This window comes from Cebus imitator, unplaced genomic scaffold, assembly GCF_001604975.1.
Source record: "Cebus imitator isolate Cc_AM_T3 unplaced genomic scaffold, Cebus_imitator-1.0 Scaffold444, whole genome shotgun sequence".
In the NCBI taxonomy this organism is placed as follows: Eukaryota; Metazoa; Chordata; class Mammalia; order Primates; family Cebidae; genus Cebus; species Cebus imitator.
The window spans coordinates 2,856,590-2,869,160 of NW_016107759.1; the positions used below are offsets into that span (position 1 = coordinate 2,856,590).

Consider the following 12,571-nt stretch of genomic DNA (forward strand, 5'->3'; position numbering starts at 1 on the left):
ACAAACCAACAAAAACTTATACATAAGTCAACTTTTAGCCATGCTTTCAGGCTTTTGGGTTGTGGTTCTTACGTTGCTTAAAAGATCTTAAGGGTTACTGAGTGCCTGCCCACCTCAATTCCTGTCTGGCCTAGAATGTTTAATGGGCTATAAGCCTTTTGGCCACGAGGATCCCAACAAGGGACATAATGGACGCAGGGCACGCAATGAGGCCACCCTGCCAATGACGTGGAACACAATCAAAGTTGGCCATCAACGCTGTCTGTATTAGGCCATAGTTGCATTGCTCTAACTATGTGGGCTGGGTGCGGTGGCTCACACCTGTCATCCCAGCACTTTAGGAGGCTGAAGCCAGGAAACGACTTGAGGTCAGGAGTTCGAGACCAGCCTGGACAACAAGGCAAAACCCTGTCTCTACTAAAAATACAAAAATTAGCTGGGCGTGGCAGCACACACCTATAATCCCAGCTACTCGGGAGGTGGAGGCGAGAGAATTGCTTGCACCTGGGAGTTGGAGGTTGCAGGGAGCCGAGATTACATCACTGCACTCCAGCCTGGACAACAAGAAAGAAACTCCATCTAAAAAAAAAAAAAAAAAAAAAAAAAAAGAGAGAGAGAGGAAGAAATACCTGGCCAGCGCAGTGGTGCATGCCTGTAATCCCAGCACTTTGTGGGGCTGAGGTGGGCGGATCCCAAGGTCAAGGGATCAAGATTAGCCTGGTCAACATGGTGAAACCCCATCTCTATTAAAAATACAAAAACTAGCCAGCTGTGGTGGTTCCTGCCTGTAGTCCCAGCTACTCGGGAGGCTGAGGCAGGAAAATCACTCTAACCTGGGAGGTGGAGGTTGCAGTGAGCCAAGATCACCCCACTGCACTCCAGCCTGGTGACAGAGTGAGATTCCGTCTCAAAAAAAAGAAAAGAAAAGAAAAGAAAGAAGTATCTAAGACTGGGTAATTTATAAAGAAAAGAGGTTTAATTGGCTCACAGTTCTGCAGGCTGTGCAGGAAGCATAGTGCCAGGCACCTGCTTAGCTTCTGGTGAGGCTTCAGGAGCCGATAATGACAGTGGAGGCAAAGGAAGGGATGCCAATGGATCGCACAGTAAAAGCAGGAGCAAGAGTGGGGCGTGCCACACACTTTTCAACAAGCAGATTTCATGGGAACTCACTATCAGGGGGAAGGACCAAGCCGTGAGGGATCCTCCCCTATAACCCAGACACCTCGCACCAGGCCCCACTTCCAATGGTGGAGATTTCATTTTAACATGAGATTTAGGAAGACAAATATCCAAACTATATCACTGCCAATGGCAGGTTTAGACCAAACAAAGGAAATGAGAATGAAAAATAAAATCCTAGGTTCCCGAATTTACCAACCGCTTCTTAGGCAAGGACACCCCATAGAAACCTTAAAAACTGAGTTCCCGGCCAAGACAATGGCAAGTCAGACACATCTCGTTATGCTATCTCCTTTTTTTTCTTTTTCAGACAGAGGTTCACTCTTGTTGCCCAGGTTGGAATGCTATGACACAATCTCAGCTCACTGCAACCTCTGCCTCCCAGGTTCGAGAGATTCTCCTGCCTCAGCCTCCTGAGTAGCTGGGTGTAGAGGCATGCACTGCCATGCCCAGCTAATTTTTTGTATTTAGTAGAGACAAGGTTCTACCATGTTGATCAGGCTGGTCTCAAACTCCTGACCTCAGGTGATCCACCCGCCTCAGCCTCCCAAAGTGCTGGGATTACAGTTGTGAGCCCCCACGCCTGGCCAAGAGGGTATATTTATGTTGTGTTTTTTACCAGCAAAAAAAAAAAAAAAGAATTCATGTTCTTATGAAACAGGATTTGTGCCCTTGACCTTGATCCCCTTCGTGGGCAGGAACTGGAGTGGCTCATTTACTCTGCCTGCAGTTCCTGGATGGCTACGTGTTAACAGCTCAGGGAAGCATCGGGTAACAGCCTCCTGCACCTGCCCTTTTTGATACTCGAGTTCTTGTTCAGTGTCCAGGAATAATCGGGTCACATGAGCTACTTGAAGGGTTGTGTACGCAGAGGATGGGTAGTGTATGCAAAGGATTTTATTGGGTGACAAAAGTGGCTCTCTGCAGGATGGGGAATTGGAAAGGGGGATGGTACGGGAGGATGGTGATCTTTCCCTGAAGCCACACCATCTGAAGTTAGCCACATCTATCCGTGGTTGAAGCTCACCCACATGTGTCCCCAGGCTCAGCAGCTTGTTTCCCTGCTGGTCAGCTGCTTGTGTTGCTCTTTCTTCCTTTTTGTTCTGCCAGCTGGTCTGGTTTTTATGGGTACAGGTTGGGGGCGGGGAGGGCCAAAAAGGAAATCATTTGGGCAGAAAAACGGGGCCAGCGTTTTCACTTAGGGCTGAGGTTCCAGGTCTGAGGGTGGGGTTTAACTGGGAACCCAGCCGTTCCGTATCACTTAAAAAAAGTGACAAGAGTGCAACCTCTCTCTCTCTTTCCCCTCATGCATACAAAGAGGCCATGTGAGCACAGAGCAAGATGCAGGGCACACAAGCCAAGAAAAGTGGCCTTAGAATGAAGCCTATGTTGCTGGCACCTTGATCTTGGGATTCCCAGACTCTAGAGTCATGAGCAATAAATTTCTATTGTTTAAGCCCCCTTGGCTGTGGCATTTCTTTATGGCAGCCCAAACTGACTCCTACAGGGACACAGACCCAGACCCCAACACTGGAGAAGAGACAGGATGCAAATCAAACCTCCTCAAGTCGCTGTCAAAGGACAACTATGGGCTGGGCTCGGTGGCTCATGCCTGTAATCCCAGCACTTTGGGAGGCTAAGGCAGAAGGATCTCTTGAGCCCAGGAGTTGAGATCAAGCTGGGCATCATTGCAACACCCCATCTGTAGAAAAAAAAATTGCAAGGTGCTGTGGTGTGCACCTGTGGTCCCAGCTACTTGGGAAGCTGAGGTGGGAGGATCACTTGATCCCAGAGGTTAAGGGTGCAGTGAGTTGTGATCGCATCACTGTTCACCAGCCTGGTTGACAGAGTGAGACCCTGTCTTTTTTTTTTTTTGAGACAGAATCTCATTCCAGGCTGGAATGCAGTGGCACTGAAGCAGGAGCGGAGGGGAACAAATCTCTTGAACACCGGATGGAGAAAGGAAGTGGCTTTTTATTTGGCCAGGAGCTGTGGGGGGCTATAGCCTCATTCACCGAGCTCCCCAAGCTGCAGCTTCTCTCCCCTTTTATAGGCTTACAACACTAAAGGGGAAACTGAGGTGGAACTATGTTATTGTTCATTTGCTGGACATCCGACCTTCCAATTTTTTGGCTTTATTGATTTGCTAATTTATATGCAGCATGATCGGGGACCGGCACGGGAGGGGGCTTACAGAGATAGGATAAAAACAAGCTGTTTGTTGGTAGAGGTGTTTCCGGGAGGGAGCCTGGCCCATGGAGACATGGGGGTGTGACCCAGTGTCAGGCTCCAGCCGGCAGAGATAGCATTCATTTGCAACTCTTTCAAGGTTAACAGATAGCAGACACTGGGAACCAAAAAGGGAGTCATTTTCCCAACTCTTTGGTATTTTATTTTTTCCTTCCTCCCCTCCTTCCCATCTGGAAGTGGGGGAGAGAGGAGGTGAAATGGAAGGAGGCAAGGGGGTCTCCCTTTCAGCACGATCTTGGCTCACTGCAACTTCCACCTCCTGAATAGCTAGGATTACAGGCACCCACCATCATGCCTGGCTAATTTTTGTATTTTTAGTAGAGACGGGGTTTCATCACGTTGGCCAGGCTGGTCTCGAACTCCTGACGTCAAAATGATCCACCCACCTCGACCTCCCAAAGTTCGGGGATTACAGACGTGAGTCACCACACCCGGCCAAGACCCTGTCTTAAAAAAGAAAAGGGGAAGCCGGGCGTGGTGGCTCAAGCCTGTAATCCCAGCACTTTGGGAGGCCGAGGTGGGTGGATCACGAGGTCAAGAGATCAAGACCATCCTGGTCAACATGGTGAAACCCCGTCTCTACTAAAACTACAAAAAATTAGCTGGGCATGGTGGCGCGTGCCTGTAGTCCCAGCTACTCAGGAGGCTGAGGCAGGAGAATTGCCTGAACCCAGGAGGCGGAGGTTGCGGTGAGCCGAGATCGCGCCATTGCACTCTAGCCTGGGTAACAAGAGCGAAACTCTGTCTCAAAAAAAAAAAAAAAAAAAAAAAAAAAAGGGAAAGAAAAAAAAGAAAAAAGCACAACTATGGCAGGGCTGCAAAGGAGGCAGGAGGAGGTGACAGAGCAGAGGGCTGAGGAACAAGAGGAACTGTCTATGCAGAGAGGGACTTGAGAGCCTTCTGGGCATTGAGCACTGAGTGTGAGACCAAGAGGGAACTAGAGGGCCCTGGACCATCCAGACCCCGGTCCTCCACTGGCCTCAAGAGAAGGGGAGTCCCTGTCCGCTTCTTGCTCTGTCCTGGCCACCCCAAACCAAAGACTGCACTGGTCCCCAAGGTGAAGTCTCCCCCTGCCTCTGGTCGAGTAAGGAGTGAAGCCAGCTTTGAGCCCGTCCCTTTCCAGCTCCAGCCGTGACAGACCCCAGATCTGGAAGGGGGCTGGCCACACTGGGATCTCTGGGTGGGGCCGTCTGGGCAGGTCTGGGGTCTGAGACGGGATTTCTGGACCTAACAATGGAGCTCAGGAGCTCCAGCAAGCTGTGCTCTGCAGGGAGCCCAGGTCAGGTTCAGAGAGGAGCTGCCAGGGATCCTGCAACACCCGCCCCACCACTGCTCTCCTCCAGCCCCCAGTTCTAGCACCTTGGTCCAAGAGAGACTTCCTTTGAGAAACCCACTGGCCCTCCCTTTTCTGCCACCTCTAAAGCTCTGCTCAAAGCATCTTTGTTTGAGGCTGGTCCTGTAAAGCCACAGCCCCGCCTTGGTCCTGTTAATTACTCCCTGGCTAAGCCTTGCTCTCTCCTGGACCTTTAAGACCCTAAGCCCCTCCCCCAACTCCAGTCAGCAGGGAGGGCACCAGGCTGTGAGTGTGAGAGCAGGCCAGGGGCTGTGGGGGCAGGCAGGGGCAGCAGGTGGGTATTGATGGGGGAGGGGAGTTAGGATGGGAGAGGGGGAGGATGGGGAGAGGGTGAAATGGGGGAGGGGGAGAATGAGGGAAGGGGTGGGCTGGAGGAGGGGAGTGAGGATGGGGGAGGGGTAAGGATGAAGGAGGGGTGAGGATGAGGGAGGAGGTGAGGATGGCGGAGGGGTGAGGATGAGGGAGGAGGTGAGGATGGCGAAGGGGTGAGGATGGAAGAGGGTGAAGCTAGAAGGGGGTGAGGATGGGAAGAGGTGAGGATGGACGGGGGTGAGGATGGAAGAGGGTGAGGAAGAGGGAAGGGGTGAGGATAAAGGAGGAGGATGAAGATGGGGGAGGGGGTGAGGATGAGGGAGGGGGTTAGGCTCTAGGGCTTCTGTTGAGGCCAAGGATGCCCAAATTTCTGGTGGTGAGTGTTGCATACTTGGCCAGAGGTGGTCACCTGGGGCCTGGGCAGAAAGAAGGGTATAAAGCCTGGACCACCAGGATAAGTCCAAGACCCACCAGGAGGTGAAGGACCACAGAGCGGGTGAGGAGTTGGGGTGGGGATTGATGCCCCTGGGCCAGGACGCTCCTCTCTTCTCCCTGCTGGCTCCAGACCAGCGTCCATGTCCTGGGCAGTGCCACCCTTACCTAGCCCAGCTCTGAAGACAAAATGAGGGTGGCTTCCTGTCTCCAGGTCCTGCTCCTTTTGGTGCCGGGTGAGTGGAGACAGGGACTGGGGGTGAGGGTGAGGGCTGCAGACACCTTGGGTCCCAGGCCTACCATCTCGCCACTCTCTGGGCTGGGCTCCCTGAAGCACTCTTGGGCTTTCTAATCTCCATTCCAAGGGCTCAGTCCTCTCTGCCACTGACCTTGGCATCCCCACACCTCTAAGTGCTTGTCGATGTCCTGGTAGCATGTCCTGACCCCTTGCACCTTCACAGTGCTTTGGGGAGGGTTAAATAAAGTAACAGATGGCATGAAAGCTGGGCACAGGGTCAGGGCAATGTATATGTTTCACCCCCCTTCCTAATCTCTGGCCTCCCCTCCAATCCCGTTGACACCAAATCCATAACCTGGTCCCTTCCCTGCTTCCTCCTCCAGGATCTGCTGGGACTCCGGGAAGGAAGTCTGCAGGTGAGGAAGCCTCGGAGTCCACCCGAGTCAGCCTTCCTAGACCTCGGCCCATGCTTCCCTGCCCACACCTGCCTCCCAGGCCCCAGTCCTCGGCCAACTCTCGCCACCCCTGGTCCTTTTTGCAGCCTGCGGGCAGCCCCGCGTGTCCAGTCGGATCGTGGGGGGCCGGGATGCCCAGGATGGAGAGTGGCCGTGGCAGGCGAGCATCCAGCATCGTGGGGCACACGTGTGCGGGGGGTCGCTCATCGCGCCCCAGTGGGTGCTGACAGCGGCGCACTGCTTCCTCAGGTCAGCGCTCACCGACAGCCCAGGCGGGGTGTGTAAGGAAGGCAAGGCCCTCGGAGGGCAGGGCGTGGCCTGGCAGAAGCCCTGGGCTCGAGGCGGGCTGGTAGAGGTCGAGGACCCAGTGCTGGAAGTAGCCCCCCACTCCTGTCCTGCAGGAGGGCACTGCCAGCTGAGTACCGCGTGCGCCTAGGGGCGCTGCGTCTGGGCCCCACCTCGCCCCGCACGCTCTCAGTACCTGTTCGACGGGTGCTGCTGCCCCCGGACTACTCTGAGGATGGGGCCCGCGGCGACCTGGCACTGCTGCAGCTGTGTCGTCCAGTGCCCCTGAGCACCCGCGTCCAGCCCGTCTGCCTGCCCATTCCCAGCGCCCGCCTGCTGCCTGGCACAATGTGCTGGGTCACTGGCTGGGGCAGCCTCCACCCAGGAGGTAAGGCAGGACAGTGGGGCATGGAGGCATCAAGGAGCCCCCACCTCCTCCTCCATCTGACTGGAAATCCCAGCCCCTCGCTGCCCCAATCCAGGACCCAGCGCAGCTTCTAGGAACCCAACCCTCCTCACTCAGAGCTCAGCTTCTCCTGCTGACCCCTGCTCCATGCCTTCCTCTCAGAGGTTCCTCCTCTTTCTCCAGTGCCCCTCCCAGAGTGGCGACCGCTGCAGAAAGTAAGGGTGCCACTACTGGACTCTCGCACCTGCGACCGCCTCTACCACGTGGGCGCTGACATGTCCCGGGCCGAGCGCATTGTGCTGCCCGGGAGCCTGTGTGCCGGCTACCCCCAGGGCCACAAGGACGCCTGCCAGGTGGCACCCTGCCTCCCTAGCCTCCAGACTCCCATCCCTGTGCTTAGCACCCTACCTCCCTAAAATCCAGGACCCAGGATATATCAACTCAGGCTCAAGGTTGTGGCCCCCAACCCAGAGGCACCACCCTAGGGGTTTGGAGCCCGGAGAACAACTCTGAAGTCACGGGAGGACTGGGATCTAAGTGCCTCTTTCTCCTGCAGGGTGATTCTGGAGGACCCCTGACCTGCCTGCAGGCTGGGAGCTGGGTCCTGGTAGGCGTGGTGAGCTGGGGCAAGGGTTGTGCCCTGCCCAACCGTCCAGGTGTCTACACCAACGTGGCCACATACAGCCCCTGGATTCGGGCTCACGTAAGCATCTAATGCTGGCCCGTGAGGCTGACCTGGAGCCAGCTGCTGGGGTCCCTCAGCCTCCTGGTTCATCGGAGACCCTCCCATACCCCAGATCCCTTCTGCCTTGAGGCCAAGATGCCTAATAAAGCTAAAGGCCACCCCACTCCCCTGCCCACCACCTCCTGCTTCCTCTCCTTTTTGGGGCTCATCAGATCTGACTCCACCAACCCTCATCCGGGGATCTGCCATGCGTCCCAGGGGTCACACTTCTTGCTCCCTTCCTGGCTTGTATTTAGTTTTCTCAGCCCTAGCCAGGGCTGGGAGCAAGGCACGCAGCAGTGGGCAAACCAGTTGCTACCCATCTGGCCTGTGTGCCCATCTTTTTCTGGAGAAAGTCAGATTGACAGCATGACAGAGATTTGACAACAGGGAGATCCTCCACAGCTGGCTTTGAAGACAGGGGACCACATCCTGTGAGCAGCCTCTAGGAGCTGAGAGCAGCCCCTGCCAATAGCCGGCAGGGAATTGGAGCCCTCAGCCGCAAGGCACTGGATTCTGGCAGCACCCCAAAGTAGTTGGGAAGTGAGTTCTTCCCCAGCCTCCAGATAAGAGCCCCGCCGGCCAATCCCTTCATTTCAACCTAATGAGACCCTTAGGCAGATAACCTAGCTGAGCCACCCGGACTCCTGACCTACAAAATAAAGACGTGTTTTAAGCTGCTCCATTTGTGCTGATTTATTATACGGCAATAAAAACTAATATAGATTTTGCCCCACTGTGATGGAGGTGTCTCAGTGGAAAGGTGGGCTGGCCAGTGTGGTCACCTCCCCACGTACTCCAAGACGCTGGGCACTTGGCATCACACCCTCAGCCCAGGAGGGGTCAGGAACCCCCAGGCAGGGCCAGATTCTGTTCTCATTGTGTCTGGCCACCATTCACTCCCAGGGTGGGCCTGGAGCCCCGGCCAACCCACACACACCTATACCTGAACACCAACAGCTACCCAAATGCAGGTCCTTGCTGACCATTGAGGTCCCCTTCCAGCCTGGTATCTGGCATCCTGTCCTCTCTCTGCCAGGTCCTTGTCCCCAGAGCCAGGAACGCCCATTTCAATAGATAGAGGTCAGTTTCCACAGCTACAGAAGGAAAAAGAAACTGAACAAAACCTGGAAAATTCCAAGCCTATTCTGGAGCTGACAGGGACAGTCGGCAGAAGGGAAGAGAAGACAGGGGAAGGCCAACTTCAAAGGTGCAGCCCCTTGAGGCCCAGGCACAGGCCTGAGCTTCGCCTCCCTCCCCTTTTCTCCTGGGGAGCCAGGGAAATGGGTTATACTAGATAGCAAAGCTGGGCCAGGCCAGATGGGGCAGGGAGGGTGCTGAAGGCTGCTCGGTCCCCTAGGTAGAAAACAGGCTATGCTGCAGCAGAGCCTGGCCACTGTTGGTGGGGTCATCAGGGACCAGATGCGCAGGACAACAGGGTATGACTATGGCAGGACAGCCTACAAAAGACTGCAGGCCCAACTAAGGAGGCAGGGGAACTGGCGCTGGGCAGGGGAGGGAGGACCATCAATGAGAAGAAATCATGACCCTTCATCAAGCCCTCACCAGACACGTGCTGAAGGAGGGCTTTATTGCATCAGCTCATTAAATTCCCACAAGAGGCTCTGTGAGGTGGTTTGTCCCCATTTGTCAGATGAGAAAATCAAGTCCCAAAAGTCACAGTACCGGTAAGCTTGGTAGACTGGGACTCCAGTCCAGGCAGTCTGATTCCGGGAGAGGAAGAGGTGCTCTGCTCTCTCCACTTCCTCCCACTCCAACAGGGCAGTCTCCCTGCACCCCTCCACTCGGCCTGTTCCTGGCATGGTAGCCTGTGGTGCCAGTCGAGTGGCAGCTCTTCTCAGCCCCATGCAATTGACCCCACAGGATGGGGCCTGTTTCCCTCTCTGTAATCTGAACTGATAACATGGGCTGCATTCTCAGGGATGTGTGGACACTTTTCGGGCCTGCTGGGAGATGTCCTGTATGGCCATATTTCGTAATTGGAGGTCACCTTAGGATGTGGTTATTTTAGGCCAGGTGTGGTGGCTACTTTGGGAGGTTGAGGCAGGAGGATTGCTGGAGCTCAGTTCGAGACCAACTTGGGCAACATGGGGAAAGCCCATCTCTACAAAAACTCTAAAAATTAGCTAGATGTGGTGATGCATGCCTGTAGTCCCAGCTTCTCGTGGGACTGAGGAGAGAGGATTATTTGAGCCCAGGAGGCGGAGGCTGCAGTGAGCCAGTATCAGGCTATTGCACTCCAATCTGGGTGAGAGTGAGACCCTGTCTCCAAAAAAAGGAATGTGGCTATTTTCAAACAGCATGAACCTTATAGGTGCCTTGTGAGTGCCTAGGTACACATTTTAAGATAGAGTTGCTCTGGTTGTTTTATTAAACCAGAAGCCTGGTAAGCAGAGGTTCCTAACACTCTCAAACCAAAATCACAATCATCAACACAGAAGACTTCTGTGACCAACTGTGGTGGCGGTTTTCCCCACACACACTAAGCACTGGACACCACCGGGGTGTCCTCTGATTCAATTCCAAATCTGCCCAGAGCCAGCATCAGGTCCTACAGGCGGGGCTCAGACGACTGCCTCCCCATCCCCTAGTCACAAATTTGGGCTCTGGAACTTCTGACCAACTGTCTTCAGATTGGCATTCCCTTGACTCTCCTCTTAGGGTTCAATTAATTTGTTGGAGTGACTCACAGAACTTGGGGAAACACGCTCACTGGTTTATCATAAAGGATGTTACAAACGATATGGATGAAGGGATGTGTAGGGCGAGGTGTTGGGGAGAGGCACGGAGCCCCCATTCCTCCCTGCCGTGTCACCCTACGGGAACCCACAGGAGTGGAGCTATCCAGAAACTCTCTAAACCCTGTCCCATAGAGCTTTTATGTAAGCTTCAGGACAACAGCATTCCTTTTCCCAGGAAGAGGGCAGGACCCTTTCTGGGGAGGGTCTTAAGACTTCCAATCAGAAAGGCCCGAAGAAGATCAGCGTCCTGCCTTGGGCAAGAGAAAGGAGGGCTAGAGAGAGACCGTTCCCCAAGGTCTAACACACCCTAAAGACACTAGGGCCTTCTCCATCATAACACCACAACCGGTCTGGGATGGGATGTGAAGGGGATAAAAGGTAGACAGGAGAGAGCAGAAGACAGACTGCAAGGCAGTCTCTGACTGAAGTCTGAGAGGTAGGGAGGTGAAGGCCAGTAAGGAAAGGATCCCAGGAGGACCTTCCTGTGGAAACAGGTGCAGCTGGCCAGTTTCTCCCCACCACTGGACACTCCCATTCCTTGTTAAGGCCCTTAAGGAGAACCTGGACCCCACAAGACCACATTTCCAAAAGTAACTGGAGACCCCAGGCTAGGCCAGCAATTGGCCCTGCTCCCCAAAAATCCCTCCTGACCCCATTCCTACCGCAAGAGGTACCACTGCACTGAACGACTGGATGGCCTGTCATCTCCTCGTGTAGTTAACCCACAGCGGGGACAGTGCTGTGGTGTGTGGAGACCACCTCTGGGGGCAAGGACTTGTGCTGTGCTGGGTCCAGGCGACCTCTGACAGCAGACAGGCACCATTCACCGCAGCAGCTGGGGAACTGTGACTGCTCACCCAGCATCAGCGTATGCCTGCGATGGTTGCTGTATGCATGGGCTGATGTGCACGCATACTCCCTAACGTCCCAAGGGCTCCACACTGTGTATCCTCGTTTGATGGGAACACCAGGTGTAGGCCCCAGGCCTTGCCGGTAGGAGCTGGGGTTTGAACCCAGGTGATCTGCTCTCTGAGGGACAGGTCCTATGGTTTCTGGTGGACATCCTGAGGTGGGGCATCAGCTGTGACTGCCACCCACAGGCAAGGTGTCCATGCCCTGGTCTGTACCAATGAAGCCTGGACGGAGTAGGGATCCAGGCGTCTCCCTGTGGAGACGGCCACTCCTGTACCTACACCCCTTGACTTCTGGGTGGGCTGCTAGGCTGCAGAGAACTTCCTGGCCCTCACCGTCCATACCTTCCCTTGGCTCTCCCGCCTCACAAGCACAGGATTTCAAGTTGCCAGTTCTAGGTACATAAAGACGCTGGGATTATTTAATTGGAGACAGTCTCACTCTGTTGCCCAGGCTGGTGTATAGTGCCAAGATCTCAGCTCACTGCAACCTGCACCTCCAGGTTCAGCAATCCTCCTGCCTCAGCCTCCCAAGTAACTGCGAGCACAGGCATGCATCACCACACCCAGCTAATTTTTTTTTTTTGTATTTTTAGTGGAGACAGGGTTTTCACCTTGCTGGCCAAGCTAGTCTTGAACTTCTGGGCTAAAGTGATCCACCCACCTCAGCCTCCCAAAGTGCTGGGATTACAGAAGTGAGCCACCTTCCCCAGCCAGACACTGAGATTAAGAAGGAAATCTTTTCAGCCTAGCCTAGAGCTCTTACCAACAATCACCTGTCCAATGCCTCATGACTCAAGTCATGGAGCAGAGGCAGGTTCTGCAGGGTCTGGGATGCTGAGGACCCTGGGAGCAGGAGTAGGGGCTGCAGTGAAATGCAGTGAGGGCAGTCACACTAGGGAAGGGACTTCGGACGACTCCCGAGGGAGGAGCCACAAAAGTAACAATAACCAGAATTACAGTTTAGAAAACATCCATGCAGCGCCAATACTTGCCGAAGTTCTACACAGTTCACAAACTGCTTCTCTCCTATCTAGAAGAGGAGGAAACCGGGCTTTGTTGAGGTTAACGGCCCATGGCCGCAGTCAGCAGCGGGGCCCAGGGCTGCTCCTTAGCCACTCTAGATGCCCAGGCAGCAGCGGCACTTCCACGCTCCGCCCACTATCATCAGCCCTCGAAGGGCAGCTCCGAGGACTGCAGCGCGGTGGGGTCCAAGGCCACCCTCTGGCTCTTCTCTCGAACGCCACCTCCGACACCCGCCCA

The 12,571-nt window shown here is 54.6% G+C and overlaps 1 protein-coding gene across 5 annotated transcripts; it reads left to right on the top strand.

Moving 5' to 3' along the window:
* The first annotated feature begins 4,561 nt into the window (after positions 1–4,561).
* PRSS33 (serine protease 33) lies at positions 4,562–8,316 on the top strand. Of its 5 annotated transcripts, XM_017511099.2 has the most exons (8): positions 4,562–5,014; positions 5,495–5,591; positions 5,700–5,763; positions 6,149–6,181; positions 6,307–6,469; positions 6,622–6,893; positions 7,095–7,264; positions 7,468–7,714. In XM_017511099.2, the coding sequence occupies exons 3-8, from the start codon at positions 5,718–5,720 to the stop codon at positions 7,624–7,626; spliced, it is 843 nt and encodes a 280-aa protein (XP_017366588.1). In that variant the 5' UTR covers positions 4,562–5,014; positions 5,495–5,591; positions 5,700–5,717; the 3' UTR covers positions 7,627–7,714. The 5 variants fall into 5 exon arrangements, with proteins under 5 accessions (XP_017366588.1, XP_037588212.1, XP_017366587.1 ...); XM_037732284.1 differs by lacking the exon at positions 5,495–5,591; XM_017511098.2 differs by lacking the exon at positions 5,495–5,591 and having other exon boundaries at positions 4,564–5,014; positions 5,661–5,763; positions 7,468–8,316.
* The last annotated feature ends 4,255 nt before the right edge of the window (positions 8,317–12,571 follow it).